This window comes from Pempheris klunzingeri, chromosome 21 (genome assembly GCF_042242105.1).
Source record: "Pempheris klunzingeri isolate RE-2024b chromosome 21, fPemKlu1.hap1, whole genome shotgun sequence".
Classification (NCBI taxonomy): domain Eukaryota; kingdom Metazoa; phylum Chordata; class Actinopteri; order Acropomatiformes; family Pempheridae; genus Pempheris; species Pempheris klunzingeri.
This window is the reverse complement of record NC_092032.1, coordinates 14,259,185-14,271,964: the sequence shown is the minus strand read 5'-3', so window position 1 is coordinate 14,271,964 and position 12,780 is coordinate 14,259,185. Positions and strand designations below refer to the sequence as shown.

Below are 12,780 nucleotides of genomic sequence, written 5' to 3'. Positions count from 1 at the left end.
CTTTTATAAAATAAATATAATATATGGCGTGTGTGTGGGTGTGTGCGTGTGTGGAGCTTAAACTGACCACTGAATTTGACCTTGCAGCATTATTTCCCTCGAGGACTGGGGTCTAATCAAAACGGGAGGTTTCCTACAGAATAAATAAAATCACATGTGCAGCGTGGCGCCTTTGTGAATACCTGAGCGCGCTGGTAAATACGCACAGAAACACGCGACATAAGCGATGATTTGTCGCCATCAAGTGGCAGAAGAAGCGAACGTCAACAATACGTCAGCGTCAGATGCGGACGCACGACGTCATGACGCACGGAACCGACTTCATCCAAATTTGCGCGGGTTTGCTGTTGTTATGGGTGGCTGTCATTCGGCTGTTATCGGCTCACAAGTTTATAAATAAAACGGTAAAAGTCGAAGCTAGTGGTTCATATTTTATACCTAAATGATATGTGTCTTAATACTGGTCGTGCTAACTTAAAGAGTAGGGTTAAAGTCTGTAAATAACACTTTAAACGCTAACGACAAACTGACTGCCATATTTGTTTTGATGCTGTAGCAGCAACGCTGGTCAGCCAGGTCAGGTCGGCTAAAATAGTAGAAACGCTTACGTTAATGTGGTTTTAATCGCAGGTTTTCTGGGAATCTTCACGTCGCTTGTTATCGCTCTGAAAACCGAAAACATGTCCAAGCGAGAGGCGTTTTTAGAGGCTGCCTGTAAAGAAAAGGTGGAGGACTTTCTTCGCTTCATCCAGCTCCATGTAAGTAGCGTCTTGCACCGTTAAAATGACACCATGAAGCCTTCAGAGGCATCAGAAACATCCTGTTAATATATCTCATATTAATATATTACGTGTGCCAGAGGTGCTGTTGTGTTAAAGCTTTAAAAATAAAAACATTTTAAAACACAGCTCGGTGTAACGCTGTGCAATTCAACAGCACCACTACCTGCAGTCTCCAAAATAATCACAAAGTTTAATCAAACTGTGTAAAGCCTTTTGTTTCGATCTAAAGCTGAACATTATAATGTTATATTTGACTGCAGTATGTCTACGTATTGATAAGAAATAAAGAAATAAAATAATTGCCAGGACATGTGAACTGTATACAGGTAAAGTGTGGGAAATTTGAAGTATTGTTGTCCCAGCTCCATGAGTATTATATTAAAGTGTATCTGATAATGTTGCTCTGTTCGTTGTTTAATTCCTTTACTTAGTGTATAAAATCTAGATTTTAGATAGTAACAAAAGCTAGAAAATATTCGCATTTGTGAAGCAGTAAGCAAAAGTTTTTACTTTTTTACTTCATAACGGGAAAAGATTTAATTTAAAAAAGGCATCTGCACCTGGGAATAAAAATGTGTTTTTAGTGCTGTCAGTGTGTCTATAATGTGTGTCTCATGTTTCCGTCCCTCTCCTGTCCTCTCCTGCATCGACGAGCAGAAGGACAAAGCGGAGCCTTTCGATGTGGAGGAGGTGTTGCAGGAGATGCCCAGAGGCCAGAGGCAGAATCTGTGGGGAAAACTGGCTTCGCTCCTTCAGGACGTCCTGCAGGAGTTGCCTCCGGAGCAGCGGGAAGAGAGCAGGGAGAAGGAGAGGGAGGAGGGCATGGACATGGAATCAGCTGCAGACCCTGTGAGTTTATGTGCATGTGCAGCATAAAAGTTTCAGGCATATGATGTTCTTCTTATTTTTAGAGATCTGTTTAAATGGGAAAAACAGACCACATAGTTTTGCTTTCATATGAACTATAACTACATTTTTAATTTATACTTTTATTCACCTGTCCTTCAGAAACATGTCATGGCTGTTGTGGATGGCGTCACACTAGTGGCTGTGGTGTCCCTAAAGGTCCTACAGGACGGTGACACCTACAGTGCCCTTCTGGAAATTGCCCACAGGCTTCATGGTCGGTGTCCTTGTTAAATTTTCTCTCTGTTAAAATGATGTGTCTTTCGTTAGATTTTGCCTTCATGAGAGTAGTGTTTTGTCTGTGTCTTTCCCTCAGACGTTCTGGTGTCGCTGCCTGTCTCAGAGGCACCTCTGCAGCTCCATATCCACACGCTGTGCGAAGCCTGGTGGAAGAAGGGGCTGAAGGAGAGAGAAAAGTTTGGCCGCACTGCTTTCCTCATCTCTCTGCAGAAGAGCTTCATTTTGAAGAAACCAGTCAGTATATGACCTCGGTTATATGTCACATCAATCAATAGTGGGCCTTTTGCAGTGACTTATAGTTACGTTTTCATCAATCATCTGTGTTGTCAGGGTGGTGAGATCCAAAGAGTATGGAGTCTCCATGATGTTCTTCTGAGTCTGGAGTACTCATCAGAAGACAACAAGCAGATAATCGACTTGTTGCTTCAGTGTTTTCATCGTCCTACTTACATTAGAAATGATGACGTGAGTAGAGTGATATTTAGCTGCTGTCTCACTGTCTCTGCTTTTTTTCCCCCTTTATTGTTGTGGTTTCATCTTTGAGCTGTCAGCCTAATGATGTTGTTGTCACAGGGAAAGCGATTCCTGGTGTTTCTTTTCAGCTGGAACGTCAACTTCATCTGGGTTATTCATGGCACCATCAAAAACCAACTGGAGTTTTATAGCAAGTAAGACACTCTTTTTTTTCTCTTTGACAGTATTCAGATTTCTCTTCTCCTTATTTACTGCTGCACTGCTCTCTGCAGGACCATGACTACTCATATCACGGAGGTCTACTTCAGAGCGTGGAAGAAAGCTAGCGGGGACTTCCTGGAGCAGATTGAGAGCACATGCATTCAGGATTTTATGCAGAATGCAGTCTTCCTTCATAGAGCATCTCCTGTCCATGCCAAAGTCCGGCAGGTAAACTTATTAGCTTCTGTCTTGATGTGCGTGGTACGCCGTGTGTGATGTTCTCTGATCTCCTTGCTCTCTAATGCAGATCGTGAGTCATTTCCACACAAGGAAGGGCTGTAACAAGGTGGACAAGATGCTCTACAATCTCTACAAGCCGATTCTCTGGAAAGCTTTAAGTGTACGGATACAGATTTTTAACTGCATGCATTTTAGCATTTTAGTATTGTTGTCTTGTCTAATGTGTTTCTGTGTGATGTCTTCAGGCTCCAAACTTTGAGGTGCGCGCCAATGCAACTCTGCTCTTCACTGAGGCCTTCCCCGTCCATGATCCGGATCAAAGCAACAAGAATACAGATGAGACCATTCAAAAGCAGCTGGACACAGTCATGGTGAGCCCCTTTCAAACCTTTAAAAATAAACCATTAAAGAGGAGCAAAATATAACTAGAATTCATTGCTGGACCTTGTGATACTCTGATCATGAACCTCAGAGCCGAATTTACAACCACATATCTGCGATCCTCAGGGCCTCCTCGATGACCCTCATCCCACTGTGCGCTCCAATGCGACTCTGGGGGTCTGTAAGATCCTGGCTAAGTGCTGGGAGCTCCTCCCTCCCACGATCATCACTGACTTCCTGAAGAAGCTGGTGATGGAGCTGGCAGCTGACATCAGCTCCCCCGATGTCCGGTGCTCTGTTTTCAAGGCAGGAAAAGCTGTTTCTCTCACTCCTGATGCATATCGTGTATTGTCATGGATGATAAAGACATGTGGAGCCTTTTAGATTTAGATTCCTATTATGAAATCTTATCCATGATCTAAGCTGAGAACATGTTTCACAAACTGGCAGTATTAAGTCAAGTTGTAGTGGAAGTAAGAATAACTTGGCATCCTTGTCCAAAGGTTTTGCGATGCCAAATTGTAAGAATCATTGCCGCTTAGCGAGACAACCAACAGGATATGTAATGACTTGTGGTTTGTGTGATGTTTTCCCCAGTGTCTGACTATTGTCTTGGACAACTCTCTCAGCCATCCACTACTGGAAAAACTCCTGCCCAATCTGAAATACAGCCTTCATGACAACTCGGAGAAAGTCCGCACTGCTTTCCTTGACATGCTTATCAAAGTCAAAGCAGTGCGTGCAGCTAAGGTACTGTACATGTTGGGTTTCTTTTTGCTTTATACTTTGTTGGAAAAAAACCCAACATTTGTTCTTGTGTGATCGTCACAGCTTTTGAAATGTGTTTCACTGGGCTTTTTTTAATTATAGACTCGTTTAAAGTGCACAGTGATCTGGCATGACACTTAATAGCAACTTCATTTATTCGTTTTTATGACGTAACAAACCTTTCATATCGCAGTTCATATTATTTATATGATAAATGCATAGTTATGGGAGTGTACTGATTCACGGATCATCAAAGTTCATCAAAAAAGTCAGATTATCTACTTAATGATTACATTAACGATCAAGATGCTGAAAAGAATGATTTCCCCACATAGCCAATGAAGGGAAAAGCTATTATTTGGGTTAATCTCAGACATTTTATTGGATCAAAAATCTGTATCGTTCTCTGAATTACATAACCTAGCTAAGCAGATGGAAGTACACTTCCATGTGCAATTCCAACAAAAAAACAAATGAACACAAATCAAACATTTGGCAAGTAGCTTAAGTCATAAACTTACTTACTGAAGACACAATATATTCAATGCTTGGTACAAATCCAGTTATAATTCAGCCAAAATTACAATTATAGTGTATTAACAATAAGCGAGTTGGTGCCAGGTGTAACAAGAGGCGTCTTGTGTACCACTCTCCAGTTCTGGGACGTGAGCAACATGGACCACCTGCTGGCCCGTCTGGCTATTGATTCCCACTCAGTTTGCAAGCGCATTGTCGATCTGCTCTTCAAGTCCTTCTTCCCCGTCAACGAGTCGGAGAGGGAGTGGTGCTGTCGCTGCATCACCCTCATCCAGATGAACCCCATGGCTGCCAGGAAGTTCTACCAGCTCGCCCACAAACACACAGCCCCCACTAACATCAGTGAGTGCAACACAAGTGTACATGGAAGAGATTTTGTAACCTAAAGGCTAGACAAAAATGATATTATTTAGTGTGTTGCATTTATAGTACAATAAGTTCATTCAGTGCTTTATCCTCTCTTCCAGTAAAGCTGATGTTGGCCATTCGTCGCGTTCTGAACAGCTGTATCCAGGCTGACTGTGATTTGTCCGATATCAATGAAAGCAACAAGGAAAACAGCACAGTAAGACACACTTTCTTACAGAGCTGACAGAACAACTTTGAATTTGGATTATTTAAGAATTGATTGTTAGATTGTGAATTGAATGTGAGTTTTTGTCAACATAATGCAGTTCCGTGCAGCACAACCACCAATTATGACCGCAATTTAAAAGAAAAAAGCATAGTTGAATTAATAACTCTCTGACAGAGTCACTAAGAGCTGACCATTATAAGCTTCATAAAGACTATTTGTTAGAGCTGTAGATTAGATTAGATTGCATAGGTGTACCTAATAATGTGGCCAGAGAGTGTATTTTTTGTATTTTATTTTTGTAGTTTCATGCTGGAATGACACTGCTGAGTATTTTCGTGTTTGGCTAATCTGCGTATTTTTTTCTCAATAACTCAATAATTTATTGTTGAGTCTATAAAATGTAAAAAATGTTGAACAAAATCATACACAATATTTCCAAGTCCAAGGTAACATCTTCAGATGGCTTGTTTTGTCAAACCAACAGACCAAAACTCAAAGATATTCAATTTACAATCATATAAAACAGGAACACAGGAAATCGTCACATTTGGGAAGCTGGAACCAGCAAAAAGTTGTCATTTCAATTTAATAAAATGAAGAAATTATTAATGCATTCTCAGAGTAGTTCTGTGTCGTCGTTTCAGCTCTAATTTCATGATTGTGTCGAAACCATGATGAGACCAGATGGAACACTATGTTCGTACATAAGTTTTTATCGTGGATACTGTGTCTGAGTGTATGGAGATACAAATTAGAGTGTGATCCCAGCAGGCTGAACCTCTGTTGGAGAAAGACACGGCCGTCGTGTCCCGTCTGCTGGAGGTCACGGTCATCCTGTGGAGAAGTGTTGAGAAGGCCTTGAAACAGAACGAAGAGGCCCAGAAGTACACTTTTGCCAAGTTTGGAAATGTCATGGCCAAGTATTTCCAGGCCTTCGAGGTACTTCAACCTACATGTGTGGTATTTTTACTATCAGTTATTCTTCCAAGTATCACTGTTAAACTTTCCTGTTTTGTCTTTCAGAGTGAACAGTGTACCGTTCCTCTCATACAACTGGCCTCGTTTATGCCCCCAGCTGCAGTGCCAACATTCAGGTGTCTCCATCTCAGAAATCTCATTCATTTTTTGAGTTTTTTTTTTTTACTTTTCTGTTTCACTCCCTTGGTCCTTTGTAACCGTCATCCTGCGCTCTCGTTCCCAGCTGCGGCGTCCTGTCCAGACTGAAGAGGATGGACCCAGCTGCAGCGCCGACGCAGTACAGCCAGCTGTTAGACTGCATATGCAGCTGGGGCCAGACTGCTGACGTCCTCGAAGTCATCACTGACTGGCTCACAGAGGCTCTGCCCAAGCAAGGGGTCAGTGAACACAACACATCAACAAGAGCTTTGGCTTGGACACAAAGGCCTGAAATTATTGTGTTGTTGGGTTTTTATGAAAAGGAAGAGGTTTAATCCAAACACATGTCCCTTGTTGTTTCTTTCTTTCCACTGCAGGACAAGGGGAACACCAATCGAAAGGTGCGTATCCAGGAGACGGTGGAGGCCAAACCAGACCTGGCCCTGGCTTACCTTGAGTACCTGTTCAGCCACACTTCAACTCGGGAGAAAGTCCTGGCTCTTGGTCAGAGGCCACTGAAGCAGCTCCATACAGTTCTAGGAAACTGGAGGGTATGTTGGACACTTTATCAGTATTTCATTTCAACAGATGTGAGTTTTCTTCTGTAAGTCCCTGGTTGGAGAGCAGCTCAAAACATTGTACATCTTTCCTCTATTAGAAGCAGATTTCTTCTGATATGTCAGAGTCAGTGTGATGTTTGTCTCCACAGTCGGTGCTGTACACTCACCTCAGCTCCACTGCAGAAGATCCTAAAAGTCCCGATGTGGAGACGGCTCTAAAAGTCTTTGTGTACCACGGCCGCCTCGGTGCACATCTACAACACAATGTGGGTGTTTGAACACATGTTTTTTTTTTTTTTGTCTTTCCCTTTTCACCAAAAGTAGTGAAAAATTGCTACACATTCAAGACACATTCCAGCTTGTCAAATGGCCGGATGTTCCACTTCTCTTTGTTATTAAAAAGAAGCTGAATACATGTTTGATTTCAGACTTAGGTCAGATAACAAACACTAAGACGACATCACTTGAGCTCTGCAAACTTGTTGTAGTTTTTTTCCCTCACTGTTTTTAAACAATTCATAAAACTAATGATTCATTGAATAGTCAAAAAAATGACCTGCCAATTACTCAGTAATGAAAATCTTTAGTCGCTGCCCCACAGTAGGTGTTGAGGTAAGGAAGAGAGCTAATTACTTTTCTTGACCACATGTCAATTACTTTCTGATCACTTTTGTGCGTCCAAATACGAATTATTTTCCTAACTTATCAAACTACTACAAAAGTTAAGAAAGTGAAACTCTTTGCTTGCCCTGTCAGTCCTCAGAGGGTCGAGACTACCTGCTCTCTGTGGAGCATGTGGCAGCGTGGGTAGCTGAGAGGGTGTTGCCCTTCCTGACTAAACGTACCAACGATGATGATGAGGAGGAGGAGGATTCTGAGAAGTCGCAGCCTCTGGCTGTACAGATAACTGAGGTGAGCTTGACTATTTCTTATATAAACATTTAGCCTCTAAAAGCCAGTTTATATGTTTGCAGAGGACTTTAGAGCGTAAAACTTAAACTAAGCCTAACTAATAGGTGTTGAGCATATTCTAAGTGTCTTTTGAGCCTTGCTAGCCTACAATTATGACTCTAAAATGACTTGCTGAACATGTACGGCAACAATAAACGCCAGCATTTAATTTGGGAAAGTATGTGTGGTCTCCATTAAGGGAGATGGGAGAATGGACCCTTCTGTGCTGCAGCACAAATGTGTGAATATTAGCCACATGAGCTGCACATGAAAATGTGTTTTATTATTGTTTGACCACACAATTAGACCAACACTTAGCCATCAAATAGAAGCCCAGTTGCTCTCAATATGAGACATTTTAGTATTTTTCTCATGCCTGTTGATAACAGACAAAATTTTGCAGCCACAGTGATGTGATGTGATGGATGGATGGACGGACAGATGGTCGGATGGCTCTGAGTGCCATGCTGGAGTGCATCTGTATCTCTGTAATCTTCAGATTTGCCTCCTGTACTCTTGTAGTATTCATTTGTGATAATTATAAGTCGGTCCAAGCAAAATGATCTCTCTGCAGGCAAATCACATCTGCTAACCTGTAGCAAGGCTGTAGGTGAAAATACAATTATGTTGGTATCCAGAACATTCATTTTTGTGATGCCTTTTGCCTCCTGCTTCCAAGACTTTCAGCTCTGCTCAGTAAATTTAGATTCCTCAAAGATAGCTGTGCTCCAGTCCACACACACTCTGTACCTGCCTCACACTGCTATACTGAAATGGGATTATTTTATTCATTTGGGCCATTATTCTCCAGTCTGTCACCACATGGCCGCTGCCATCAGATATTGAAAATAACCCTGTTTCAGTGCCCTTCATATTTTTGCAGCTGTGAGGGATCATAGGCATTTTCTACAGGCCACCAGTAGAAACGAACACTTTACTGAGAGAGTGTTGCCCTTAGAATCGGCGTCGTCTCTGTTGGTGTTTGATTTTGATAAGTGCTCGATTTTCCTCATCGCGACAATGATGCATTTTACCAGAGTTTCCTGACAGTGTGCCGAGACGTTTTGCTCGTGGGTCTGGGCGACGAGACGTTCAAAGGTCAAATCCTCCACCTGTGCTCGCTCATCCTCCTCTCAGGTAAGTGCTTCAAAACCTTATTAAAGTGGACAAGACAGCAAGGGTACTAGTACACTGCATTTAAATTTCAAATAACTAGAAACAACAAAAAAACAGTCCTGTTGCCTTTTGTTTCTTATCTGAATCAACATCTTTAAAGAAAGTGTTTTTCTATTGTATTTCCAGATGCAGGCTACCTGTGTATTCCTGCAGTGCTGCCAATTTTGAAGGAGGTGACAGAGAGCTATGTACCCGACGATTTCAACGAGGCTCAGGACAATGAGGAAGATGCGACCACTGTCATTCTGGGTGTGGTGGCCAACATCTTCCAGAAGATTATCGAGCTCCTGGCTCGCCGTCTTAGGAAGGAACCAGAGGAAGGAAAACAGGTATCCTAGACATTTGATCCCCCAGTGTGTTGATTTATTTATTTTATTTGAACTATTTTTGTATTTATTTGGTCAGTCAATGTTGGGAAGGTAACTTTTTGAATGTAATAGGTTAGAGATTGGTAAAAATGTAATAAGCTAATAGCTATTTTGATTACTTCACATCAAAGTAATGTTGAATATCACATTTGATTACTTTTTGATACCTTTTCGAGCAAATGTGTTAAACTGGGCAAAAAGCTACAGTGCGATCAAAAACAACACTCAAAATTTGAGCACATGTTGCCAGATGACAGAACCTTTGCTGAGCGGCTTTGCTGCTCTCCAGGAATTTGCCAAATATGAATACATTGATCTGATCAACGCAGCAAAATAAATGTTAAAAATCTAGCTGCATATAAGATTTTCCCCATAAAGAATAGATTCAGTTGTAACCCATTTAACCAACAATTTGATTGCTACATGTAATTTAATTACTTTTTTTTTATGTCTCCGTAATGCATTACAATTACAGTTATTTTGTAATTTAATCTCGTTGCACCATATGTAACTAACACTGTTTGTACCACTAACTCTAGCTCCACATAACCTCTACTTAAAAATACAAAAGGAGCATGTTTGGATCGTTCTTGTAATTTTATCCGTAATGACCCTTTATGACTGGCCGTCAGACTCTGCAGTGGTATTCAGCTGCTCTAACATCTCCATCTTTGTGCCCTAAATCAGCTGTGCCAGTCAGCTGTTCCCGGCCTGACAGACTTCCTCCAAGTGGCGCAGACGTGGGATAGAGCACCTCTCTGCGGGGTTTTCTCTACTCTTTTTGCCGTCATCATCGTGGAGAAGAGACATTTGCTCCAGAAGGTATGAGCTACCTGCCAGAGCGTGGCACAAAGACGAGACACACACACACACACAGCATTTGTCTTTTCCCAATATCCCACACGTCCTCGGCTTGATAAGGGTCTTGACCGATTACGTTCTTGAGCGCTTCAATTAAGGGGATGATGAATGTTGCCGTGCTCTTATTTATAAAGATGACCCATCCAGAGGAGGTGATCACCCCAGAGTCGGTGGAGGACATGCCTCCTCTGTCAAGCATCCTGCTGTCTGTCATCCTCAAAGCGCCCTCTGTCACCAGGTAAATAACCTCTGTCCTCTTTCTCTTACTCACACTTAAAACCTACCAGAGCCAACACACTTTCATCTTTTCTGCTCTTTTCAAAATGTTACCGTTGTTCTATAATTCGTGTATTTGACTTAAATGTTACTAACATACAGTTTAATAGCCGTATGTGTTCTTGAATGTTTCTCTCAGGGCATTTTTGGCAGAAGTTAGCTCATCTTTGAACTCTGAGGCTATCAACAGTCTGAATGAACTGGCCGCCGTCCTGCACGTCTTGACCGTCATCAAACACAGTGAGTTCACACCATCAGAATTCTGCGTTTTTACGCTCATTCAGAAAAGCAGATCAGATGTTTTTCTATTTGCTGTTTGATACACTTGTTTTTAACAACTCTTTAGCGGGGCAGTCTAAAGCGGGCTTGAAGTGTGCAGCGACATCTGTCCAGCAGCAGCTACACAAACATGCAGTCACATCTGTAGACAGCAGAGACATCCAGAGGTAAGAGGAAGGAAATAAGAAATGTCTGATGTTTTCTGTAGATACTCTGTGGATACATGAATAGATTTTCAGTGTACGAGCTGTAATGACGGTTTGACAGTTTTTTGCCTTTCTTTCACAGGGTTATTTATGAATCTTCTGTGAAGACCTTGAATGAAATGTTGGACTTATAAGTTGACCTATTTGATGTGTAATATCTGCTTCACATTTGCATTTGATGAAGCTAAGGAGAACAATATGATATCTGATTTTTCTTTAGCAATACAGACTTTCAGTTGCTGGCAAAAATGACAATATTTCAACTTCACTGACCAGACTTTTAAAACATATGGTTTGGATTTAAGTCTGAATCTGAGGACAAGCGTCTTTCTGTCGCCATGTTTTCCCAGATTGGCTCCACTTCTCTCTGTTTATTTATTTCTTGACGCCACACGTTGCTCAAGTCTTATCTCTCAGGCTTTGTGCATTGATCATGTTAAGAAATATTGAGTGCTCCAGACTGCAGAAATGTGGTTCCTTAGATTGAATGGCCTTTAAAGCATTCTCTCCACAGCTCTGCACTCTACTTATATATTTTTAACCGTTTCATATAAAATGCATATTATTTTTTCATGTTTTACTCTGTGTCTGTATGTCACGTCGGTCTGTCAGCATGGAGGCTGTAGCGTGCTGCTAATGACAATAAAACAAACTGTATCAATCAGTGTAAACTTGATGTTTATTTCTCTCTCAGATGTTTTTCTCGCCTCTATAGCGGTTTGCCAAGTAATAACTCTGTACAAACACGCAATAAATCACCCTCCCCTCATTCTTAAAGAGGGATGGCACCCATTTTAAGAATTTGCACACTGTTTCGCTTTAGTCAGTGCTTGTGCAGCTCAAGGACAAATTCAAAGGCTTTAGCTGATTTCAGGAAAGAGCAATGCAAGTACATGTTATTTCACTGTCTTTAGATTAACTGCTCTGCTACATCTACTTTAGTACGTTCATTATGTAACATGCTGGGGGACTTACACTTACATGAGCAGTGAACCATAGAGCATCTTTGAGGCAATTGTACTGAGGCAGTATTTCCTTTTTGTCTCAACTCCAGTGCCTTTCACAGGCAAACACTAGTTTTAGTCCACCACATTTATTTGACATTAATTACTTTGAGATTAAGATTTTACCTACAAAACAAAGTCCTGAATGTTGCATAATTACAGGTCAAACTACCCGGCGGTGTGCAGTAAACAGTTTTAATGGGTACTGCTACCTCTAACACTTTAAGTACATAAAGCTAATTTTGTACCACTATTGTTTTGGTATTTTTGGCAGTTGTGCAGAAAAAAAACTATAGCTTATATATAACTATAGCAGCTTTAAACTATAATAACTTTAAATTCACAATGAATTTGTATGTATTTCCACAGCTTTCCTATAATAGCATTCTTGCATTGATATGTTATCATGTGCTTCCCATAAATCTAAATTTAGAACAGTGAGCCAACATTTATTCTTTCAGTCATTTCACTAAAATACATCAGTGGGATTCCTCTTGGGTTTTGTGTTGCCTTCACGGCTTCTGGTTGGTAAAATCAGTCCTGTCTCCTCTTCCATCCTCCACCCATCCATCCTCCATCCGTCTGTCCGTCCGTCCGTCCAAGGCGCTGTTGCATGCTGCTCGCATCATCATCCTCACCATGTGTGTTTGACGTCAGACACTTAGGAGGGGCTCCGCCGTGAGGCTGGTTGCTGTTTGTGGTGCTGAAACAACGCCTGTATTGTGTTGCCATTTAGCGATTTTTCTCCTCTTCTCCTCTGGCTCCCGCCTTTCTCCCGTGCTTTCTCCTCTAACATGCCCCTTTAGTCCGAGCAGCTCGCACCTGTGTCGGCGTCCAGACATGCAGTTTTAGCGGAGGTGCGCGATGGATTAGTGGT

The 12,780-nt window shown here is 41.6% G+C and overlaps 1 protein-coding gene across 1 annotated transcript; it reads left to right on the top strand.

Annotated features, from left to right (window-relative positions):
• The first annotated feature begins 679 nt into the window (after positions 1-679).
• Positions 680-11,534, top strand: ncapg2 (non-SMC condensin II complex, subunit G2). The gene is made up of 26 exons (XM_070853047.1): positions 680-758; positions 1,440-1,631; positions 1,791-1,905; positions 2,005-2,162; positions 2,259-2,393; positions 2,502-2,596; positions 2,675-2,831; positions 2,911-3,003; positions 3,089-3,214; positions 3,351-3,530; positions 3,822-3,974; positions 4,649-4,871; positions 4,997-5,094; positions 5,875-6,045; positions 6,130-6,200; positions 6,308-6,461; positions 6,600-6,773; positions 6,932-7,048; positions 7,539-7,694; positions 8,771-8,870; positions 9,036-9,238; positions 9,965-10,099; positions 10,273-10,376; positions 10,554-10,654; positions 10,761-10,860; positions 10,982-11,534. Exons 1-26 carry the CDS (start codon positions 681-683, stop codon positions 11,031-11,033), a joined length of 3,441 nt encoding a protein of 1,146 aa, XP_070709148.1. The 5' UTR covers position 680; the 3' UTR covers positions 11,034-11,534.
• Positions 11,535-12,780: the final 1,246 nt, after the last annotated feature.

Bases quoted from the DNA above. Each gene is read 5' to 3' on its own strand.
- ncapg2 (XM_070853047.1), top strand. From the start codon at position 681: ATGTCCAAGCGAGAGGCGTTTTTAGAGGCTGCCTGTAAAGAAAAGGTG. The intron at 6,046-6,129 runs GTACTTCAACCT...TTTGTCTTTCAG, and splicing joins AGTATTTCCAGGCCTTCGAG to AGTGAACAGTGTACCGTTCC. The intron at 10,100-10,272 runs GTATGAGCTACC...TTATTTATAAAG, and splicing joins AGAGACATTTGCTCCAGAAG to ATGACCCATCCAGAGGAGGT.